The sequence below is a fragment of the Onychostoma macrolepis genome, chromosome 01, assembly GCF_012432095.1.
Source record: "Onychostoma macrolepis isolate SWU-2019 chromosome 01, ASM1243209v1, whole genome shotgun sequence".
In the NCBI taxonomy this organism is placed as follows: Eukaryota; Metazoa; Chordata; class Actinopteri; order Cypriniformes; family Cyprinidae; genus Onychostoma; species Onychostoma macrolepis.
Window position 1 is genome coordinate 11,849,930 of NC_081155.1, and position 24,233 is coordinate 11,874,162.

Below are 24,233 nucleotides of genomic sequence, written 5' to 3' on the forward strand. Positions count from 1 at the left end.
CAACACGCTCACCGCTGTGATACAAAACCCGCCTCACACATGAGACCAAGGGCAAAAGACGCGCTGGGCGGGGTCGATCCTGACTGACGGCACCTCTACCCAATCACGTGCGTGCACGGCTTCCGCGTTGCTCTCTCCGACCAATCAGCTGCAGCGGAGGGCGTGGCTGCAGTCCGAATTTTACGCGGCGCTATGGCGTGAAAACTAAACCGAGATGGAATATGCCAGTCTGAACCGGTTTCAACCGGTCTTGCGTGTGATGCATGAGACTACAGAGGAGCAGGGTCACAGTCTCTCGCAGATATCTGCTTTCAAAACAACGGCTTTTCTGCAGTAGACAAAAGAATAAACTAACGATTGGTTTGATGCTGTTGGTATAAAACGGAATGAGTAGTTAAAGCGAGCTGTAAACCGTCATACAGAGAGACAGATGAACTAACACGAGCTGCTGACTGAAAGAGGACCTGGACTCACTTACTGAAGACAATAATTAAAAATAACACCGACATTGAGTGTTTTGGGGGGTTTTCATGTATCGTTTGTTTCGCACTATAGTGTGTTTGGGCTATACAGTGAGGTAACCAGCTAGTTAGCATTTGAAGTGAACTTGCTAGATGCTCAGATAGCATTTTGAATACACACGCTATCCGTGTAAAATGAGATAAATACGCTAGGCATTTTGTTTTGTTTTTTTTACCTCACGTCTTGATCTTTTGACGCGACGCACGTTTCCAGGACACATAACCTAGTTGGTGATTCCCAAACCACGTTAGCATTCTTGTTTTTTTTTTCCAGCGAGAAGGAGTTTTGGTTAAAACAGGTGAGTTAAAGGTTGTTCTTGAGGTGTTTGGTGAAACGGTTATCTCATATAAATATTATCTACTACAATAAGCGAGTTGAATGCAGTGCTAGTTTGCTGACACACTGCTAGTGTTGTCCAGAAACGAAAACGCGTTTTGTTCCTCGTCGCTGCCCGTAACTGCAAGGCGCTCAAATATAATTCATGTGGGCTGCTCTCTAAAGTTTAATCAGTGTATATGAAGATTTTTTTTGACTCAAATGCGTGTTAAGTCTGTGTTTTTCTAGCTGTAGAAGGAACACACATTTAACATGCGTTAAACTGCCATGTTAGCACTTTTTAGAAGCGTTTAACTAGTAATACTAGCTGTTGTAAGGGTGAACTCAGCAAAACTGTCATTATAGGTTGTATTTCAGCGCAACTGCATGTTAAGTGCACCCACGTGGTTTGAGCCTCCGGTTTGGTGTCTGACTTTTAGCATCAGAGATCATTCTGGTTAAACAACTAGTAAACTGTTAGGATGGATGTTCACATAAGTGTCACTATTGATGTTTGCTAACTAAAAGATGTTGTCCGTCTTTGTCTCGCAGCTCTATGCCGGCAGACATGACCATGTTGGCGGATCACACAGCACGGCAGTTGCTGGACTTCAGTCAAAAGTTAGACATCAACCTGCTGGACAATGTTGTCAACTCCATGTACTATGATGTGGGATCTCAGGTATGAGTCGAAATCCAAGACAATTCTGAAGTTTTGATCGCACTCAAATTGTTATTTGGTGTTTTATCAGACATGTACAGTGCATCAAATGTGGTTTTCGTTGTGATTATTTTAGCAAAGACTGGCACAAGAAGTTCTCACCAACCTGAAGGACCACCCAGATGCCTGGACCAGAGTGGACACCATACTGGAGTTCTCGCAGAACATGAAGACAAAAGTATGTTAACATTAATGTGTTTCCACATTTAGGCAGCGTATAGAGTCCTGCAACTAAATACCAACCGTGAGCATTTATTCTGCCATGCTAAACTGATGTTTACTCTTTTTGCTGTTTGTATTGCAGTACTATGCTCTTCAGATACTGGAGACCGTGATCAAAACGCGCTGGAAGATTCTTCCTCGAAACCAGTGTGATGGTGAGGGACTATGAACATTAGCACACACTGACCTTGGTGTTTATGGAAGATTTATTGTACACCTTCACATTGTATAACCCTGCTGTCATGTGAAATCCTGATGACTCTTTAAGAAATGCACAAATAACTGACATCTCTCGCTCTGTCCACAGGAATTAAAAAGTATGTCGTTGGGCTGATTATTAAGACTTCCTCTGATCCCAACAGCGTAGAGGTAATAAAAAATGCTTCAGATGTTTAGTATTATTTCTATAATTTGTACCATTTAAATTACTTGAAATTATTTTTTTCATTTTTCAGTTCAATTTTAGTTCATGTTTTGTTACTTAAACAAAGAAAAATTAGATGTTGCCTTGGCAATTAACTGAAATAAAATAAGTTTAGATTTTTACAAATTTTTTCTTATTTTATTTTGCTTAGTGTTTATTTTATTTAAATTAATTGCTACATTTCAATCAGTTAGTTACAACTAAAACTGTTAAAAACATTTTTGTTAATTGAAGTACAATAAACTGTTAGGGTTTTTGGATATTTTTATTAGTTTTTTTAATGTCTACATTAGTTTTTATTAATTTTTATTTAAGTTTTAGTTAATGAATTAGTATTTCAGCTTAAACTAAATGAAAACTGGGGATGCAACGAAATGAAAATTCTTGGCCGAAGCCGAACAAAATGAAACACTGGGCCGAATACCTTTTTTATTTTTATTTTTTTTATAGGCCTATTTTGCCTTTTTTTTTTTTTTTCAACATTGTATACATTAAATAGACAAAATGTGCTTTTTACTGTTTTGTCCTGCTTTTCAAATTAAAAAATCAAAATCAAAAACTATTTAAGAAAAAGTACTTAACACTGAACATTTTCAAAATTCTATCGGACATTATACCAACAAAGCACAATTGTGACCCTGGACCACAAAACCAGTCTTAAGTGTCAATTTTTCGAAATTTAGAATTATACATAATGAATAAATAAGCTTTCCATTGATGTATGGTTTGTTAGGATCGGACAATATTTGGCTGAGATGCAACTATTTGAAAATCTGGAATCTGAGGGTGCAAAAAAATCTAAATATTGAGGAAATCGCCTTTAAAGTTGTCCAAATGAAGTTCTTAGCAATGCATATTATTAAAGGTGTATGGTTAGTAAAAATTATTAAAGTTTTTATGCATTTACGGTAAGAAATTTACAAAATATCTTCGTGAAACATGATCTTTACTTAATGTCCTAATGATTTTTTGCATAAAAGAAAAAATTATAATTTTGACCCATACAATGTATTTTTGGCTATTGCTACAAATATATCCCAGCGACTTAAGACTGGTTTTGTGGTCCAGGGTCACAATTTAACTTAAAATTAATAAGTTAGTAAAATAATATTTTTTTGGCCATTTTTGAGACCCCCCTCTTGAATCAGGCATGTATTTTTACTATACAAATAAATGCAGCCTTAAACATTTAGAATATATTACAGATCCCAATTTGAACACTGTGTGAATGTTATAATAAATGTATAGAGCTGTTGTAGGGTAATTATTATTATCATTATTCTTATTTTTTTATTTTATTTTACAGAACAAAATTACAATACTAACATTTATGCATGTTGATGGAGTTGTTGCTTCTTAGATTTTATTTTGGCAGAAACCCACAGGAAGACCTCAGTGCTTCTTTTTGTTGACAACCGCATGCAGATATTTAAATGATTCTCATTACGAATTTGGGAAGATGTTTGTTGCACTTATCACATTGTCAAATGTCTTTATAAAAATTATAAAAATGTTACTGAGCAAATGACGAGTAACAGTGTTTTAGCGCAGATTTTCTTAGCGACTTCTTAGGACTTTGAACCCTGGCGCCGCGAGCTCATGCAGCGCTGTTTATTCTGCAGTTTATTGACTAATCGTTTGAGGCCACTTCGCGATTTCAATCATCTGAGTAACCGGCAACAACCACCCCTTCCTCTTTTCATTGGAGACATGAGATGCAGCACTAAGCAGTCTCGCTGTCAGTGCTTTGTGCTTGTAATGGTCATTGTTCAGTACAATTTATTCGGTCTTTTCGCTTATTCGGCCAAACACAAAGTTTTTTTTTTGCTATTTTTGGCCCAACATTCGGTGCATCCCTAATGAAAATGATAATATTTGCCTTGGTGTCTAACTGATGTAAAGTGTTTTATTTATTTTTTTCTTAATGTTGATTATATTTCCATTTAATTAGTCAATTTCAATTAGTTGGTTACAACCAATATATTTAAAAAAAACAAAAACTTTTTCATTAATTTAAACAAAATAACTGAAATAAAACAAACCTTAAACTATTTTATTTTATGTAGCATTCAGTTAATTTTCTAGTTAACTTTAACCCTGATTAGTACTAGTTATTTAACTGAATGCATCCGTGTTGACTTGTATTTGTACTCTTACAGAAGGAAGGGGTTTACATAGCAAAGCTCAACATGATCCTGGTGCAGGCAAGTGTGTTTTCAGGAAAATCTATAGTCATGATATTGTGAGAGTAAAGGGCTCATTGATTTATTGCTGTTTGTGTCTTTCTGTTTGTGTGTAGATTCTGAAGCAGGAGTGGCCAAAGCACTGGCCCACATTCATCAGTGACATTGTGGGAGCAAGTCGCACCAGCGAGAGCCTGTGTCAGAACAACATGATCATCCTGAAGCTCCTCAGTGAGGAGGTGTTTGACTTCTCCAGCGGGCAGATGACTCAGGTCAAAGCCAAACACCTGAAGGACAGGTACAAATGACCTGTAACACATGTGACAGTTGCAAACTTTGCAGGGTGTGGTTGGCAAAATAATTGTTGTGATATTCGCTCAACCTTTCCCTTTTTTTCTTTTTGCAGTATGTGCAACGAATTTTCCCAAATCTTCCAGCTGTGCCAGTTTGTCATGGTATGTTGCAGGCATATTACAGCGTTAGTGTTTTTATAGTGCTTTTAGTTTTTAGAATTGAAGGTATAGTTCACCCAAAAAGGAAAATTTGATGTTTATCTGGTTACCCCCACGGCATCCAAGATGTAGGTGACTTTGTTTCTTCAGTAGAACACAAACAAAGATTTTTAACTCAAACCGTTGCAGTCTGTCAGTCCTATAATGGCAGTCAATGGGCTCCAAAAAAAAAAACACACAGACAAAACCTAATTAAACTCTGCGGCTCGTGACGATACATTGAGGTCTAAAGACGCAAAACGATCGGTCTGTGCAAGAAACTGAACAATATTTATATCGTTTTTTTACCGCTAATCTGCCGCACTGTCCAGCTGTCCTGAGTGCGGTCACAACAGCCGATGCGGTCCTCTGCAGTGAATAGATGCCGTCAAAAAGAGAGTTCAAACACAGTCCAAAAACATCACAATAATCCACAGTTTTCACCTTTGGGGTGAACTATTTCTTTGTGCAATTCACTTTATTCATGCCTCTCATTGACTTTGATGCTTTGTACATCAGGAAAATTCCCAGAATGCCCCTCTGGTCCAAGCCACATTGGAGACCCTCCTTCGTTTCCTGAACTGGATTCCACTTGGCTACATATTTGAGACAAAACTCATCAGCACGTTGGTGTACAAGGTAACATGACTCGAGGTCTCTATTTGGAACTCATTTGATTTAGTGAAATTCTGTTGTAGCAGACTGCTGTCACTCCTCTCACAAAGGCGCACTGTCATTGGTTCAGCTTGCCATTGCGTAAGAAAGAGAGGGAAATCATTGGAGCGCTGGCTGTTCTTATTGGCTCTCTGCTCAAAGCTTTGTGTCCGAGCTGGTGCTCCAACATTTATAGCCTTTCACTTAGTAAAAATTCACTGAGTGTTCCAGAAAGTTTATAATTTGTTCTGATTTATTCCACAGTTTCTGAATGTTCCAATGTTCCGGAACGTTACTCTGAAGTGCCTGACGGAGATCGCAGGTGTCAGTGTCAGTCAGTATGAGGAGCAGTTTGTTAACCTGTTCACTCTCACCATGATGCAGCTCAAACAGGTACATGTGCACTCTCTCTCTCACACACACACACAGGTTTGTTTTTGTGAATTGTGGGGACATTCCATAGGCGTAATGGTTTTTATACTGCACGTATTTTCTATCACCCTACACCAACTTTGTGCATTTTTACTACCTCAAAAAAACTCATTCTGTATGATTTATAAGCCTTTTGAAACATGGGGAAATGTCCTCATAAATCACCTTCTCCTTGTAATACCTATGTCATACTCTTGTCATTATACAAATTTGTGTCCTCATTAGGGTTGGGTACCGAATTGCGTCGGTACTACCGAGTATCGATTCACATTAAATGATTCTGTACCAAATTTCGGTACCTGATAACGCATTTGGGCGCATACGAGAGCGACAGAGAGAGAGAGAGAGAGACCCTGTGACTTGTCACACCTGCAACTCTTTAAAACACAACACACAGGGCAAACCAAAATGTTGAGAAGTGTGCTTACATTTCTAGGGTCATATGACGCGGACAGGATGGCGGAGTCCATTCATATAAACGGAATTTACTCTATAGCGCGGAATGCCACGGAATTCATAATTTTTGGATGAATAAAAGAATGTCTGTCACTTAATTCGAATCGCGATAGTGTATGTGAATATTAAAACGCAAAAAGACAGTTTAAATATGAATCCTGCATGTTCCGTACTGAAGCACACATGAACTCGCGGTGATTTTCGGCCTCTGCATCTCACAACATGAACACATGAACTTACAGGCTGTCAGAGTCACTTCATGAGAATTTTACCGGTTCATTTGAGAAAACCAGCATCATATCATACTGTATACACAGAAACTTCACGGCAACCTGTCAAAATAAAAGTGCGGTGTAACAGAAATATATTACTCTTGTATTACTTTTATACAGTATAATGTACGTCTTTATATATTCCATTCACTGACAAATTTAAATAAAACAATTAAATGATAAAAAATAATTGGTAACACTTTAGAATAGGGAACGCTTATTCACTATTAACTGACTTTTCCCACAATAAATTCCTAATTGGCTGCTTATTAATAGGTAGTAAGGTAGTTGTTAAGTTTAGTTATTGGGTAGGATTAGGGATGTAGAATAAGGGTTAGGGTTAGGTTAGGGCTAGAATAAGACATTAATATGTAGAAAAAATACAATTATTATTAACTTTTTTTAAAGGAATATTCACACAATTTTTCTACCATGTATTAATATTAACAGTAAACCAAAAAATAAAAGGGTTTCATTTTCATTTGATTAAAAATAAATAAATGTTTCATGCCTTCATTTGATCATCAGAAAATAAAACAAGAATTTCTGGAAGAAATTGTAGGGCCCTATTGTTCAAAATGTTGAAATTGAGAGTTTTGGACTTATTTTTTCACTGAAATAAATGTTTTTGTTATTACACAGAGAGTAAAGTACCGAAAAAAGGTACCGTTGGGTACTGGTACCGAATTTCAGGTACCGATACCGGTACCGTACCGGTTCAAATGTAAACGGTACCCAACCCAGTCCTCATGTCACAAATACACACACGCAAACTTTTTTTTTTTTTTTTTTTTAAATCAGGGCTCGCAAAATCGCTAGCCCGACGTCCCGGGGCTATTGTGTTTTCCAGTCGGGCTACCAAAATGTATCACTGTCTTCCCGACGGGCTCCTTAAATACAGATCTCCCGCGGGTCCTTAAAAACTCTGAAAGTGAGTTGTATCAAAATTAAGGCCATAAAAAGTTTTAAATGCGTTAAATGGTATAAGAAATGTCTTAATTATAATTTCTAGAGGTCTTACAGTTGGGGACGGAAAGACAAGAGTCGCGATACGGCAGGATTACGTTAAACTTCAAAAGGCAATGATGTCATTGAATAAATAATGAGCGCTGCATGTTTCAAGTCAAAACGCGCCGCGGATGTCTTTATGTGAATGTATCTGAAGGTAACCGACTGTCCTCAGAAACGTGTCGTTGGCATTTTAATTTCATTTTACCTATAATTCCTGATAAAGCAGCGTTTATGAGCGAAGAGCTGCGTAGTGTACAGCGTTTCCGGGGAAACCGCAATATTTCAGCGCTCCTAAAGCGCCACCTCGTGGCAGAGAATGAATTTGCATTTCCAATAAGCCTTTCTTGCTGTTTATGGTTAATCAATGCAAATATCAACTCATGTTTTTACGCAGCAAACACATAGAGTTGTAAATGAGAAGTTGATGTGCCTTCTAAAAATCTAAACAATTAAGACAGTAATATTTATACGTTTTAAATTAACATGTTATATGCTTGATTGATCCCTTTTCATAAAAACGGTCTATAGCCTGAAACGCTGTTGTATAAGATTTGTTTTTGTGAAAACCTGTATCTGAACTGTAAATCATGTAATTTTATGGCTCAAAACTGTATGTTACCATAGACATTGTCCAACCCCGCTCATTCTGTGTTCATTTTACTTGTGCAGCTCTTAAAATGGGTCATAAATGTCCTTAAATTTATTTTTAAAAATTCTGCAGATACCCTGTAAATAGTGAAATAAAATTCCTTCCTTCATATTTGTTGATATTTGTGTATTGAAAATATTTTTGATTGACATTTAAACTCCTATCTGATTTTCTATATTTAAAAAAAAAAATTAAAAAAAATAAAATAGTAATTTTTTAATTCGGGCTAGTTAAATTAATTTTCGGGCTACCAAAATCTGAAGAGTACCTGCCCGAAGGGCTACCAGGGATTTTGAAATTTTGTGAGCCCTGTAAATTGAATACTTTTATTCAGCAAGGACACATTAAATTGATCAAATGCGACCATAAAGACATTTATAATGTGACAAAAGATTTCCATTTCAAATAAATGCTGTTCTTTTGGACTTTGTTCTTCAAAGAATCCTGAAATGAAATATATCATAGTTTTACACAAACATTGTAAGTGTTTTAGACTGTTAGTAAGAGGAAATTTTTCTTGAGCAGCAAATCAGCATATTAGAATGATTTCTGAAGGATAGTGTGACACTGAAGACTGGAGGAATGATGCTGAAAATACAGCTTTGATCACAGAAGTTACATTTTAAAATATTACAGTACAAAAAGGATATTTTAAGTCGTAATCATGTTTCACAATATTACTTTATTTACTGTATTTTTGATTTTAAAAAAAATTGCAACCTTGGTGAACATAAGACACTTTTTAAAAAAAATATTTTTGAATGCTACTGTGACCATATTACGATATCTGTTTGGATGTAGGGATGTAACGATGTTAATGAAGTATTATTAATATACGACTAATATTAACTTTATTTATCCCACAGGGGAAACTGTTACTAATGATGGAAATAAACTGAAATATTATTGTAATCAACTGCAGTGTTTCCCCTGCCATTATATTAGGGTGGTGGCCCACCCCTTTGAAGGTCAATCTAATTTTGTACACACACACACACACACACACACAAATGTACGCACATACAAAATTGAGCACACTTCCCACTCATATTTGTAAATATTAAGCCGCAAAAAGACTATTTAAATATGAATTCTGCGTGTCTCTGTGTTATGAATGGTGCAGACGCATGGTTTTGATTACTACTTGTACTGAAGTGCGCGTGACGCTTGCGGTGATATTAGCGTCTGTCGTCTCACTAAATGAGGACATAAATACACGAACAACATCTCCAGAACTGCTCTGAGAGTCACTTCATGAGCATTTGACCGCTTCATTTGAGTAAAACTATCCTCATCATATCATATACACACAGAAATATTTTGACGGCAACCCGAATTTCTGAGGGGGGAAAAATCATAGGGCTGTTGTAAGAATAAATGAAACCTTGTTTTTATGATTTCAAATAATTAGACATGCAAAACACAGAACTTGATAACAATAAAACATTTAATAGGGCCCTAAATATGTAATTTTTGTTAAACTTTTAATAAATTGATGTTAAATTGTTCAAGTTTCATGATTTTAATTAGCTAGACATGCTTTTTGATTAATACAATTTAATTTAACCATTAAAAAGGAGTCCAGAGAAATTAATTTTCCACTCCACCCCCCCCCAAAAGCCGAAAACCTAGGGAAACTTAATACCATACGTATTCATTTTAATAATCTTTATAATAATTCATATGATTTTACATGTGGCCTGAGAAAATCATGTCTATTATTTTGGTTTGTGAAGGATAGTGTGACACTGAAGACTGGAGGAATGATGCTGAAAATACAGCTTTGATCACAGAAGTTACATTTTAAAATATTACAGTACAAAAGGATATTTTAAGTCGTAATCATGTTTCACAATATTACTTTATTTACTGTATTTTTGATTTTAAAAAATTGCAACCTTGGTGAACATAAGACACTTTTTAAAAAATATTTTTGAATGCTACTGTGACCATATTACGATATCTGTTTGGATGTAGGGATGTAACGATGTTAATGAAGTATTATTAATATACGACTAATATTAACTTTATTTATCCCACAGAAACTGTTACTAATGATGGAAATAAACTGAAATATTATTGTAATCAACTGCAGTGTTTCCCCTGCCATTATATTAGGGTGGTGGCCCACCCCTTTGAAGGTCAATCTAATTTTGTACACACACACACACACACACACACACACACAAATGTACGCACATACAAAATTGAGCACACTTCCCACTCATATTTGTAAATATTAAGCATAAAAGACTATTTAAATATGAATTCTCGTGTCTCTGTGTTATGAATGGTGCAGACGCATGGTTTTGATTACTACTTGTACTGAAGTGCGCGTGACGCTTGCGGTGATATTAGCGTCTGTCGTCTCACTAAATGAGGACATAAATACACGAACAACATCTCCAGAACTGCTCTGAGAGTCACTTCATGAGCATTTGACCGCTTCATTTGAGTAAAACTATCCTCATCATATCATATACACACAGAAATATTTTGACGGCAACCCGAATTTCTGAGGGGGGAAAAATCATAGGGCTGTTGTAAGAATAAATGAAACCTTGTTTTTATGATTTCAAATAATTAGACATGCAAAACACAGAACTTGATAACAATAAAACATTTAATAGGGCCCTAAATATGTAATTTTTGTTAAACTTTTAATAAATTGATGTTAAATTGTTCAAGTTTCATGATTTTAATTAGCTAGACATGCTTTTTGATTAATACAATTTAATTTAACCATTAAAAAGGAGTCCAGAGAAATTAATTTTCCACTCCACCCCCCCCCAAAAGCCGAAAACCTAGGGGAAACTTAATACCATACGTATTCATTTTAATAATCTTTATAATAATTCATATGATTTTACATGTGGCCTGAGAAAATCATGTCTATTATTTTGGTTTGTGAGATCGGAGATCGTGCTGAGCACTTATAGAAACATTCAGGAGGACACAAACTTCTTGAACGCTGCACTGCGACTTTTATTAATAAAATAGATTAAATAGCCTTGAGAGACGCACAGACGCAGGTAGGCTAATTCACACAAGCAACTGTCACCTCTCTCTCTCTCGATCGAATAATTAATTCAAGTAGCTAAATGTTATAATTAATTAATTAATTAATTCAAATAAATGTGATCTTACCACACTATTTCATCTCTTTATGATCTGAAGTGGGCAGAATGCTGAGCTAACGCCGTAGCTTCGTGTCAGGTGGTTCTTGCCTTCACGTCGTGCATTAAAATCATTCAATGTACAGCAAGCCATGCATTATGCCTTATGTATTCACTCTTTAGCAGCAGTTTTTTACGGCAATATTTAAATGACACCCTGGTCATTCTTGGTGTATCGACTTCAGGCATTTCTCTGGTGGAAATAAAGTGGTCCCTCTGTCACAGTTAATCTAATGTGTGTAGTAGCCTCCGTGTCTCTGATAAGCATGTCATTTTAAGCTGGTACACCGCTAGTGTAACTTTGTTTTCATTTTGCGCAAGCTGCAACAGTTCCGTTCCGTGTAACTGAAACACTCTGTTTATGTTTTAAAGTACGGTTAATCGCTGCCTCCCTATTTGGATGACCGGTATGAAGGTTCTTGAATTTGACTAATTAAACTTAAAACTTTCACATTATCATTTTGTGAATAGCTTGAGTGTTTCAAAAAATGAAAACTATTCCAAACCTATAACACAAATGCACCACGAAAAACTAGTGAAGAAAACTATAACCCTCATTTACTCAACAGATGCTGCCTCTGAACACAAATATCCGTCTGGCATATTCAAATGGCAGAGACGATGAGCAGAACTTCATCCAGAACCTCAGTCTGTTTCTCTGCACCTTCCTCAAAGAGCACGGACAACTGATAGAGAAGAGACTGAACCTCAGAGAGACGCTCATGGAGGTACACACACAGTTAAATCTAGAGTAATGGACTGTAAAGTCACACACAGACTCCTAATTGTTTGACTCCCATGTGCTCAGGCTCTGCATTACATGCTGCTGGTGTCTGAGGTGGAGGAGACGGAGATCTTCAAGATCTGTCTGGAGTACTGGAACCATCTGGCCGCTGAGCTCTACAGAGAGAGTCCCTTCTCTACCTCCACCTCTCCACTGCTCTCAACCAGCCAGCACTTTGACGTGCCGCCCCGCAGACACCTCTACCTGCCTGTGCTCTCTAAGGTCAGTTAGCTGAACTGTACAGCAGCTCTGCCTCAAAATATTGATAGCTGCACAAAAGCTGACTGTGTTCTTGACCCATCTCAGGTACGTCTGCTGATGGTGAGTCGCATGGCCAAACCGGAGGAGGTTCTGGTAGTGGAGAACGATCAGGGCGAGGTGGTGAGAGAATTCATGAAGGACACAGACTCCATCAACCTCTACAAGAACATGAGAGAGACTCTGGGTAATTATTATGGGCTGTTCTCTAACTGAGGGGGAAAAGTCGATGGAGAGCTTGATAATGATGTGTTTCTCATGTCCAGTCTACTTGACTCATCTGGACTATGCGGATACGGAGCGGATCATGACAGAGAAGCTTCATAATCAGGTGAACGGTACCGAGTGGTCCTGGAGGAACCTGAACACGCTGTGCTGGGCCATCGGCTCCATCAGTGGGGCCATGCATGAAGAGGATGAGAAGAGATTCCTCGTCACCGTCATTAAGGTGTTTATTCATGCATTTGTTATTGCCCATCTGGAAATGTTATGTGAAAATGATTGTTCAAATGCAACTGAAATGTTTGCTGTTGCATACTATAACACTAAATATACAGTGTATGCTGCTGTTTTTTAATAACAAATGTAGTACTTTTATTCAGCAAGAATGCATTCAGTTCAAAAGTTACAGTGAAGATTCTTTCAATGTTTCAAGAGATTTCTATTTCAAGTAAATGCATAGGGTAAAATGCGTTTCAACTTTCTATTTATCAAAGAATTTCCACAAAAAATATTAAGAAATGATTCTTGAGCAGCAGGTCAGCACATTAGAATGATTTCTGAAGGATCAGCAGTGACAGCTGAAAATTCAGCTTTAATCACAAGAACAAACTACATTTTACAACGGAAAACAGCTATTTAAAATTGTAATACTTTTTCACAATATTACTGTTTTTACTGTATTTTAATCAAATAAATGCAGCCTTGGTGTGCAGAAGAGACATTAAAACATTAAAAGTCCAACACTAAATTTCTGTTTGTGTCTCAGGACTTGCTGGGTCTGTGTGAACAGAAAAGAGGGAAAGACAACAAGGCCATCATTGCCTCCAACATCATGTACATCGTCGGCCAGTACCCACGATTCCTCAGGGCCCACTGGAAGTTCCTCAAGACTGTCGTCAACAAGCTGTTTGAGTTCATGCACGGTGAGGAACAGATTGTTTGAGTTTAAGAGTTCATTGTTTTTTTTGTTTTTTGCGCTAATCTTCTCATAAGGGTGTATGTTAATTGGAAAGTCTCTCTCTCTTTCTCTCAGAGACCCATGACGGTGTGCAGGACATGGCCTGTGACACCTTCATCAAGATCGCTCAGAAGTGCAGGAGGCATTTTGTGCAGGTTCAGGTGGGGGAGGTGATGCCCTTCATCGATGAGATCCTCAACAACATCAACACCATCATCTGTGACCTGCAGCCGCAGCAGGTGCACACGTTCTACGAGGCCGTGGGCTACATGATCGGAGCACAGACAGACCAGGCCGTCCAGGAGCGACTGATCGAGAAATACATGCTCCTCCCCAACCAGGTGTGGGACAGCATCATCCAGCAGGCCACCAAGGTGAGAACCAGTATAATTTTTGTGTTATTGAGATACTGTTATAGTTTATTAATAAATTGGATTAGTCATTTTTATATTTTTATATTAATTAATTAAGATTTAACCCCCCCCCCCCAAATTAAAATTTATTTTAATTAACTTATGGTTTTTAGCTGTCATTTTAGTTAACAAGAATAACCCATCATGAAACAAGTAATTAATCCAGATTCTCTTTTGTAATAAGATACATTATAATACTCCGAACGTTCCAAATGAAAACCAAAAGGTCGTATAATAGAAAACAGGGTTTTTCTTGCTCTTTTAAAGGTTTGTACTTTTAATGTAAATTTATAACGACCAAGATTGAAACAATAACGCCTGAACTCAAAGCACATGATGTTTCTCTTCAATCAGAATGTGGACATCCTGAAGGACCCAGAGACGGTGCGTCAGCTAGGTAGCATCCTGAAGACCAACGTGAGGGCGTGTAAAGCTGTGGGTCACCCATTCGTCCTGCAGCTGGGCCGCATTTACCTGGACATGCTCAACGTCTACAAGTGCCTGAGCGAGAACATCTCTTCTGCCATCCAGAGCAACGGTAAGACATGGAGCATATGACCCAGCAACTGGCTTGTAATAACAGCTCGTGGTAAACTCTTTTGTCTTCCCCTGCAGGTGAGATGGTGACCAAGCAGCCTCTGATACGGAGCATGCGGACGGTGAAGAGAGAGACGCTAAAGCTCATCTCCGGATGGGTCAGCCGCTCCAGCGACCCACAGATGGTTAGTTCTGACGTTCCTGCATCAGTCTGCGCTGGTGACAAAACAATGCGTCGGGTTTGACAGCAGTACAAAGCATTGTTGTTGTTGTTGTCTCTTCAGGTTGGAGAGAACTTCGTTCCACCTTTGTTGGAGGCGGTTCTCATTGACTACCAAAGGAACGTTCCCGCAGCTCGAGAACCAGAAGTGCTCAGCACAATGGCAACCATTGTCAACAAGCTGGGCGCTCACATAACAGGAGAGATTCCCAAAATATTCGATGCAGTGTTTGAGTGCACCCTTGACATGATCAACAAGGTTAGTCCATCCTGTCTGTCAGTGCAACTGTTTCGTTTCATATCTTGAGTTGTTTCTTCTGAATCAAACCAGCATATGTCTAGTAGAGAGTATACACTATGCAGGGCTGAGATATTAATCAAGATAGAACCAAAACCAAGACACTGAACCAATGGCTCACAGTAAATGCTTCACATGAACTCATAAGTTGCTTATAATGTGCATTTGGGAACGTGGGATGCACAAATGCTCTTCTCAAAATTGTAATGCGAAGCACCGTCTCAACAAAAGAGAAACTTTTACATTTTGACAGTTTTGCCAAAATAAAAGCTAAATTGTTCAATGTTTGAAAATGAAGAGATCTATAAATATTAGTATCGCAATTTAACAGGTGTACTCTAAAATGACAGCAATAAATATTTTTTTATATTTTTGTTTTATAGTGAAATGGTATTGCATTAGTAATATTTCTTACTTTTAGTAGGGATGTAACCATTCACTCAACGATTTTGATTTCACGATTTTCTTTTTTTTTTTTTTTTTTTTTTTTACAAAATGAGATTTAAGGCAAATTATAAATTAAATGTCGTTTTATTATTGCTTGGACAAAATTCTGCACGTTTCTTTGTGAAACTGAAATGTAACAATATACTAATATAGCACTTGCATATTATTGCTCTCTTGTTGGTTTTGATTGCTTCTATTGTCCTCATTTGTAAGTCACTTTGGATAAAAGCGTCAGCTAAATAACAAAATTTAAATATAATGTAAATGTCGCGGTAAAGCTGCCCTCTCTCTCTCAACTGTCGTCCGCTAGCAGCTTATTTAATAAGGAGACCGAGCTGTTTTGTAAATGATCACAACCAGGTATTGTGCATTTCCGTGACGAAAGCATAGCTAGCTAGCTAGCAAACTGTAGGCTGTAGTAACTAACTGTAATGACAGTAACTCACGATTGAGCCGTGAACCACCGATGCTAATGCGCTCTAGTTATTAGGTGTGTTTGACTTGAAGCAGCGCTGCAGAACAATCAGAGTATGACATCAAAGTACCGCGAGAGCGATTCGAAAGCATCAGGAGCGTCTGCTCTCTGTAGCTCTCACTGTACTTTTGTGTTGGGCGGGCCGTGCTCGGTGGTTCGATTGCATCATCGAGTCCTGATTTAGCCCCGCCCAAAAAATCCTGATCACGAAAATGGTGAAAAAGTTTAATGGTCTAACTCCACAATTAAGTATTAACATAGTTCACAGTCTTTGTAACATGTTTCAGCAATGCATTTCTAACATTTATGTTTACAAACAATTCTCAGAATTGACTTTACATGGACTTTCAACTTAAAAGTTATTATTGTTATTAATATAATCACAAATTCTCTATTGGCTGAATTGTGCAGCCCTACAAAGAAAGACGGCAATCTGCAACTTAATTTCTTTCTTTCTTTCTTTTTCTTTCCTTTCCTTTCCACCTACCCTACCTACCAACCAAATCGTGCAGGCCTTCTTTAATGGTCTTTGTTTTGCCTCTGTCAGAACTTTGAGGAGTTCCCCGAGCACAGGACACATTTCTTCTATCTGCTGCAAGCCGTCAACTCCCAGTGTTTCCCAGCATTCCTCTCCATCCCACCGGCACAGTTCAAACTGGTTCTGGACTCCATCATCTGGGCCTTCAAACACACCATGAGGAATGTGGCCGACACGGGTGAGCGGAGAGAACAAATAAACACACTTCTCTGTGTGAAAGTAAAAGGATTTGGTGTTCAGAAATACATTTCACCCTCTGTGACCTGTGTTTGTGTTTTTGCACAGTATGTGTTTGACAGTAATTGCCCTGAGTCACATACACAAATGAAAACGCTGACTGTGTTTGTGCGTCTCCAGGGCTTCAGATCCTGTACACGATGCTGCAGAACATTGCACAGGAAGAGGGAGCAGCTCAGAGTTTCTATCAGACCTACTTCTGCGACATCCTGCAGCACATTTTCTCCGTTGTCACGGATACGTCTCACACTGCTGGTCAGTTGCTAGGCAGAGAGAGAGTGACATGTTTTCGGCGTAACTAATGGAGTGGTTATTTTACAAAACTGTATTATACAAAACTGCTTCACATCGGTCACACAGTGAATCTCACAAACACTGCTGATCAGGTCATTTTCCACCTGAAACGCAAAATATAAAGAAAATAGGATTTGTTTTGAGTTTTGACAATTATGTTTTTATAGATATCATTATTGTTGCGTGCATTTCTCTCTTTCTTGAGTGTAACATTTAAATTGTGACGTATTAATTTATACTGATTTAAACTTAAAACTTTTTAATGCAGTAATAACATTGCAGATTACTGACTCAGAGGTTAAAATCAGTGTGTGTGTGTGTTTGATGGATGTTCTGTGGTTTGTGCCGGGCAGGTCTAACGATGCACGCCTCCATCCTCGCCTACATGTTTAACCTGGTGGAAGAGGGTAAAATCAGTGTCACTCTGAACGCAGGCACCACGAGCAGCAATCAAGGCTACGTGCAGGAGTATGTGGCCAATCTGCTGAAGACGGCCTTCCCACATCTGCAAGAGTAAGAGCAGCCTCGAGCATGAGGATTGTGTTTTCAGTGTGTCGCCGGTGTCATGTGTTCATGTTTTTGTTGTTTTGTTTTTTTCAGTGCCCAGGTGAAGGTGTTTGTCACTGGTCTGTTCAGCTTGAATCAGGACATTCCGGCCTTTAAAGAGCACCTCAGGGACTTCCTGGTCCAGATCAAGGTATGTCACTTCCTTCCAGCTAGATTTTGACTTCCTCTTTCTCTAGTCATAGACCAATGCCTGCCAGCCAGCCAAAATTTCACAATATAAATGGGTACACGCATGAGCAGGGTTGAAAATTCACTTTTATGCCAATAGCCACAGAGTTTAAATACCCACCTCAATTTATAGTAGTAAAAATGATAATAGTATTTTAATATTTATAATTGACTTTTAATGATTATTGGTTACGTAGTACAATTAATAATTAAAATGCTCTGTTATGCATAATAAAAAATGTTATGCATATTAGAATTTTATTGTTACTGACATTTATTAGTAGTAATGAATTAAAAACATAATATAATTATTTTGGTAAGTTATTATTTATGAAAACAATAATATCAATAATTATATATTGGTAGTTAATATTAATAATTCAAATGCTTTTATTATTTATAAAATATTGTTAATAGTATTTTAATCAGTTATTAATAGTAATAAAATGCTGTGTATAAAAAAAAATAACAATTTGTTATTGTGCATGTTGTTTTAGTAAGTATTGATGTTGATTATATATTAGTTAATATATTCAAAATGCTATTATGACTAATTAAATGTTCATTAAATCATTAATAGAAACAATTCGCTGTGTAATGAATAACCATTTGTTATTGTGCGTAATGTCGTTTTAATAATGTTAATTACATATTAGTTAATTTAATCAATGTGATTTGTTATTACTACTAATGTTAATTAAATATTAATCGTTAATAGTAATGAAATGCTCTATGAATAATACCTTTTTAATACAAATAAATTATTGTTATTGTGCATGTTTTAATTTATAATGACATTAATTATATTGAATATTAGCGTTCATTTAATATTAATAGTTAATATAATTAAATGTTATGCTAGTTGTTGTTTATTATTAGTAGTAGTATTATATAAACAATCTTGTGGCATTCACACAGTTTCTGCCCTTTAAAATGGATATGGGTCTGTTTTTGATTCTGGATAACATTCCCAACTCTTAACTAATACTGATTACAAATGGATACATTGTTACAGTCTAACATTAAAAATGCTTTTATGTAGAGCTGCTTTCAAAAACATATAATGTGAAACACACTGTACAAATAAGCGTGACTTGACTTGACACAGCGTTGGAGTTGTTCCAGTGGGCCGTGCATAATTACTCACATTGTGTGCTTGCAGGAGTTTGCGGGCGAGGACTCCACAGATCTGTTTCTGGAGGAGAGGGAAGCGGCTCTGCGTCAGGCTCAGGAGGAGAAACACAAGCTCCAGATGTCTGTCCCAGGAATCCTCAACCCTCACGAGCTCCCGGAGGAAATGTGTGAATGAGGACCTGTACAGTTTCACACTCATGAAGGAAGAGTGTGCGTGCGCGTGTGTGTGCGCGTGTGCGCGCGTGTGTGTGTGTAGGGAAGTAGCAGTCAAATGAGGACAAATAGGAAAATCGATCCAGATGTTGGTTGTTTGTCGACCAAATCCATGCCAATATGTAAATTAAAGACATGTCTGTTATTAATAACCTGACTCCTCCCAAACCCTTTGGTTTTACATAACAGAGCATTTTATATGAAAGAAAGTGTCTATCTCTCGTATATCAATTTACTGTATATGCTTCAATGTTTCTGTTTGGTATGTTTGCTTTCCTGTTTTGAAGCACATTACTAATCATTTTAATGTTTCCTCAGCCTCATCTGTTTGTGAATATGTAATATACAGTATGGCCGGCCAGTGAAGACACAGTTACTGCGCAGGAAGAGATTTGTGTTGAGCTCTGCGGCCGTGTGGCTCGTGAACCACAGCAAGTGAATGTGACTGTTTAGGATCAGTCCTGTGCTGTTCCTACCTTCTTTATTGGATTTGTGTGTTTATATATATTTTTTCATTTGATTGCAGTATAAGACTGAAGTCTTTTTTCATGCTATCAACCCGCTGTTTTTTTTTTTTTTTTTTTTGGCATAGGGTTGTCATTAAAATGAAAGGGTTTGTTCATATCATCCTATTTGTAAAGCTGTGTATTAGTACTATGGAAACATAAAGTTGGTTATTTTTACAAAGCATTGTGTGTGTGTGTTTTCATTGAGCTTGAAGAACTTTGATTTAAATACATAAATAAAAAAAACTATAATTCTGTAAATATACTAGCAATCTTTTACATGATTTTGTCTGAATTTGCTACTATAACACTTTACTACTTTACTAGAGTATCTCAATATTGAAAAATTTAAAATAAAATTAAAATTGGTTAAATAAGCATATTAGAAATATATTGTTTCTTATCAGTGTTGCTTAATATTTGTTTGTTGAAACTGACCTTCTTCAGGATACTTTGAATAAAGAGTTAAAAATAATTTGAAATGTATCTATATAATAAGTCCTTACTGTAATTTCTGATCACAGTTCACTAAACTCTTGAACACATATTTTACATTGCTTTGCAAAATTTGAATTTGCATTGCTTTTTAATACCCATGTGTGTGTGTATATATATATATATATATATATATATATATATAAAATCTAGACACAACTGTCATATACTTAATTACAGGATAAACTGGATTTATGTTGGTAATACAGTACAGATGTGTGACCCTGGAGCACAAAACCAGTCATAAGTCACACGGTTATATTTGTAGCAATAGCCAACAATAAATTGTATATGTCAAAATGATCCATTTTTCTTTCATGCCAAAAATCAATGGGATATTAAGTAAAGCTCATGTTTCAGGAAGATACTTAGTAAATTGCCTACCGTAAATATATCAAAACTTAATATTTGATAGTCATATGCATTGTTAAAGACTTGATTTGGACAACTTTAAAGTCGATTTTTTTTTTCTTTTTTTTTTGCACCCTCAGGTTCCAGATTTTCAAATAGCTGTATCTCGGCCAAATATTGTCCGATCATAACAAACCATACATCAATGGAAAGCTTATTTATTCAGCTTTCAATTCAGATGATGTATAAATCTCAATTTCAAAAAAATTACCCTTATGACTGGTTTTGTGGTCCTGGGTCACATATCGAAATTAAAACCACACGTACACGTGCTGGACTACGAGAACTCGCGAGAATTCCGAAGAATGGCCGAAAGGACCGGAAGCAGGCGTAACGAAAACAGCCGATGTGTAACAAACGGTCGCCCCTCCCTCTCTCTTTGCCAGTTTTCCGAGAAATGCCGAACGACCTGCAAAACGACTCGGCGGAAACCGCCGACGTCTCGCACAACGTTACCCGCTTGCCTCCGAGCGATCGCGAACATTCCCGGGAAATCCCGAACATTTCCGAAGTCGCCCGACGGAAACAACCGAAGTGTAACTCCCGTCCCTGTTCATCATGGCTGCCGTATGTGCTAGTCTGCACAGTAACGCTCTGCTCGGAGACTGACTCTCCGCTCCTTTAGTGCCTCACATTTACTGTCTCCATCCTCGACATTTCGGCAAACAATCCCGCTTGCATGAGCCCAAACCTCCCTGGTTGTGTTGTCTCATAATAACGAGCCTTCATCAAGCATTTCGTCGGGCCTTAAACACCCCCTTAAAAAGACAGAGAGAAAAACAGGCAACATTTTATTTCTCCAATGGTCTGAATACACTTTCCGCCTTTATGAACCATGTGTGAGAACTGCGCCGAGCTGCTGGAGGTGCTCAATGAGAGTAAGTCAACAGCATTTGATTGTTTTTTGCCTGTTTGTTGTGTTTTTGTAGTTGCTTGCAGCAAGTTGTTAGCATGACTGACCGAGCATGCGGCTCGCTACTTCGATTCAGCGCTGATTTTCGTGTTTAATATTGAATCTTTCACACTTTTTGTCAACGTGTGCATTTAAAAGAGCGCTCAAGCACCTTTTGGCTGTCATTATTTCAATTTTGTTTGATTTTGATATCTGTTTTTATTAATGCAGTGCCAATTGATCGTGTTAGCCCCTCATCGTTTCAGAATTAAATCGTCAAACCAGAGCAGCCATAAAATCTGCTGTTTATTTTGAACAGAAGCATCAGAAAACATCTTTAGTTGTGCGTTGACCGTCAGCTTGTTTGATTTTGCTTGGAGGCTGATGGGAAGTTGGGACTGACATTAGCATTAGCATTAGCCCAAGCAGAAGTGTTTTTGACATTGTCATCCTTCAAAATGCACACAGATCAGCATCTGATCAGCCAACACGATCCATACTGCAGTGTAAATCTGCTCGAGCAGGTGATTTATGAGGGCTCATGCGATCTGACAGTCAAGATGTGAGTTTTTAGCAGTCTTTGGCCCTCTGATGGCTGCTGGGCAGGAATCGGACAGCATTTGTGTTTGTGTGCTTTGTTGGATGGAGAGAGTGTGATGTGGATTAATGCGCTTTCTTTGCTTCAACACTGATGTCTTGGCAATACAGTGACTGATGGTAATGCCATGGCACTTTGATATGTACCATTGTAGTAAAGGATTGCCATGGCTTTTGCATGGAACTTGAAAGAACTACTGTGATATATGTCAAAAGCATCACATCACTGTGGGCAAAAAACTTGGTGCTCTGCTGGTACAGTTATGTTAGACGCTATTATGATTGTGATGATGGTGTTTTGAAGAATTACTGTCTGTGATAAATGCTCAAATATATTAGCATGGTAAATCCCAAAAACCCCCATAATACTCTGTTGGTACAGGTATAATGTCAGATGTACTTTGGTATATGCCAATGTACTGAAGGATTACCATATGTGACCCTGAACCACAATTTTTTTTTCAAAATTAAGATTTATCCATCATCTGAAAGCAGATTAAATAAGCTTTCCATTGATGTATGGTTTGTTAGGATCGGACAAAATTTGGCTGAGATACAACTATTTGAAAATCTGGAATCTGAGGGTGCCTGAACATCGCCTTTAAAGTTGTCCAAATGAAGTTCTTAGCAATGCACATTACTAATCAAAAATTAAGTTTTGATACATTTACAGTATTAAATTTACAAAATATCTTCATGGAACATGATCTTTACTTAACATCCTAATGATTTTTGGCATAAAAGAAAAATCAATAATTTTGACCCATACAGTGTATTTTTGGCTATTGCTACAAATATACCCCAGCGACTTAAGACTGCTTTTGTGGTCCACGGTCACACATGTGCATGATACGTAATACCATGAAATTACTATGATGCATGTCAGAAACGTTAATATTCGATAATATTGTTGTACTTTGATATATACCGTGGTTCTGAATGATTGTCATGTTGATATACCTTGTACTCTGAAGAATCCAGCTGAATTACCATGATGATTCACTAAAAAACATGATATTACTAAGTTGCCATATTATAAAACATGGCATTACCATGGTGAAGTCCTAAAAACATGGTACTGTGGTAGTAGTTTCAAAGTCAGGTGGTACTTTAATATATACTGTTGTACTGAATGATTGACATGCTGATATACCACCATATTAGATAGTAATCTTGTTTTTTCTACATTATCATAGTAATTTAGGAATACAGTTGAATTACCATGATAATTAAAAAAAAAAAAATGTTACCATATTATAAAATCACTATACTGTCTTGTTACATGTACCATATCATAACCAAAATGCATGGCATTAGTGTAGTAACTAACTACACTAATGCCATGGCTAACCTAGGCTAACCATACCATGAGGTTTTTTGCTAAGTAACTTAAGCAACTTTGCTTTTTTATTCAATTAAATGAAATCTCACCTGTAGTGCTGTCATCACTTGTTACTGAAGTGTTAGATCATCTTATTGCACATAGCTTGAATGTAATTGTTTAATTTCCATGTGATTTTTGTGCAAGCGTTTGCATTTGAAATGTATAGAATTATGTAGAATTATGTTTGTAGGCACCATATGACAGCAGGTTCTGTTGCTTAACTGGAAGACAATGGTGTTGCAACAATTTGGTATTATTTGGTAGCAACTAGTGGGGCTGGATGATAAAAGAGCCAAATGGTAAAAGTATCTAGGCCTATATAATTATCATATCGCATTCATTTTTAATATATAATTTAATATTCAAAATAATTTAAGAATGCTATTTAATAATTGCACTTTTTACATGCACAGATTTAATATTAAACATCAATAGTTGCAATATTTCGTTGTGTGTTTGTTTGTCATTAGCATATGTGTTTTTGGCCTTCTGGCATGTCTGTTGTCCGTATCCCCCTCATAGTGAGTGGCAGCCCCATATGTGCATGTGCAGCTTAACATCTGACCCCTCAGACACTGTGCTGTGTGTAGATAGACAGCAGAACCACCCTTTAATTGTTTGGGCCAGTTTGACAGTGTTAATCTGACACGGCCTGCT

The 24,233-nt window shown here is 37.2% G+C and overlaps 2 protein-coding genes across 4 annotated transcripts in view; both read left to right on the forward strand.

The window, feature by feature from the left end:
* The first annotated feature begins 200 nt into the window (after positions 1 to 200).
* On the forward strand, positions 201 to 19,933 carry xpo1a (exportin 1 (CRM1 homolog, yeast) a). Of its 2 annotated transcripts, XM_058785217.1 has the most exons (24): positions 201 to 820; positions 1,390 to 1,519; positions 1,635 to 1,736; positions 1,863 to 1,935; positions 2,088 to 2,149; positions 4,364 to 4,408; positions 4,504 to 4,685; positions 4,794 to 4,842; positions 5,398 to 5,517; positions 5,797 to 5,925; positions 12,098 to 12,256; positions 12,337 to 12,534; positions 12,619 to 12,757; positions 12,837 to 13,018; positions 13,559 to 13,715; positions 13,826 to 14,124; positions 14,518 to 14,701; positions 14,779 to 14,885; positions 14,985 to 15,179; positions 16,688 to 16,856; positions 17,036 to 17,170; positions 17,563 to 17,722; positions 17,810 to 17,906; positions 19,107 to 19,932. In XM_058785217.1, exons 2-24 carry the CDS (start codon positions 1,394 to 1,396, stop codon positions 19,251 to 19,253), a joined length of 3,216 nt encoding a protein of 1,071 aa, XP_058641200.1. In that variant the 5' UTR covers positions 201 to 820; positions 1,390 to 1,393; the 3' UTR covers positions 19,254 to 19,932. The 2 variants fall into 2 exon arrangements, with proteins under 2 accessions (XP_058641200.1, XP_058641264.1); XM_058785281.1 differs by lacking the exon at positions 201 to 820 and having other exon boundaries at positions 1,391 to 1,519; positions 19,107 to 19,933.
* Positions 19,934 to 21,242: 1,309 nt separating this feature from the next.
* Positions 21,243 to 24,233, forward strand: part of usp34 (ubiquitin specific peptidase 34) — a 51,342-nt gene continuing 48,351 nt past the window's right edge. For both annotated transcript variants that reach the window (XM_058784401.1, XM_058784485.1), the window contains exon 1: positions 21,243 to 21,581. In XM_058784401.1, coding sequence (XP_058640384.1) covers positions 21,539 to 21,581 — 43 coding nt within the window. In that variant the 5' untranslated portion in view covers positions 21,243 to 21,538. The remainder of the gene's footprint in view (positions 21,582 to 24,233) is intronic.

Bases quoted from the DNA above. Each gene is read 5' to 3' on its own strand.
- xpo1a (XM_058785217.1), top strand. From the start codon at position 1,394: ATGCCGGCAGACATGACCATGTTGGCGGATCACACAGCACGGCAGTTG. The intron at 2,150-4,363 runs GTAATAAAAAAT...GTACTCTTACAG, and splicing joins CTGATCCCAACAGCGTAGAG to AAGGAAGGGGTTTACATAGC. The intron at 16,857-17,035 runs GTGAGCGGAGAG...GTGCGTCTCCAG, and splicing joins GAGGAATGTGGCCGACACGG to GGCTTCAGATCCTGTACACG.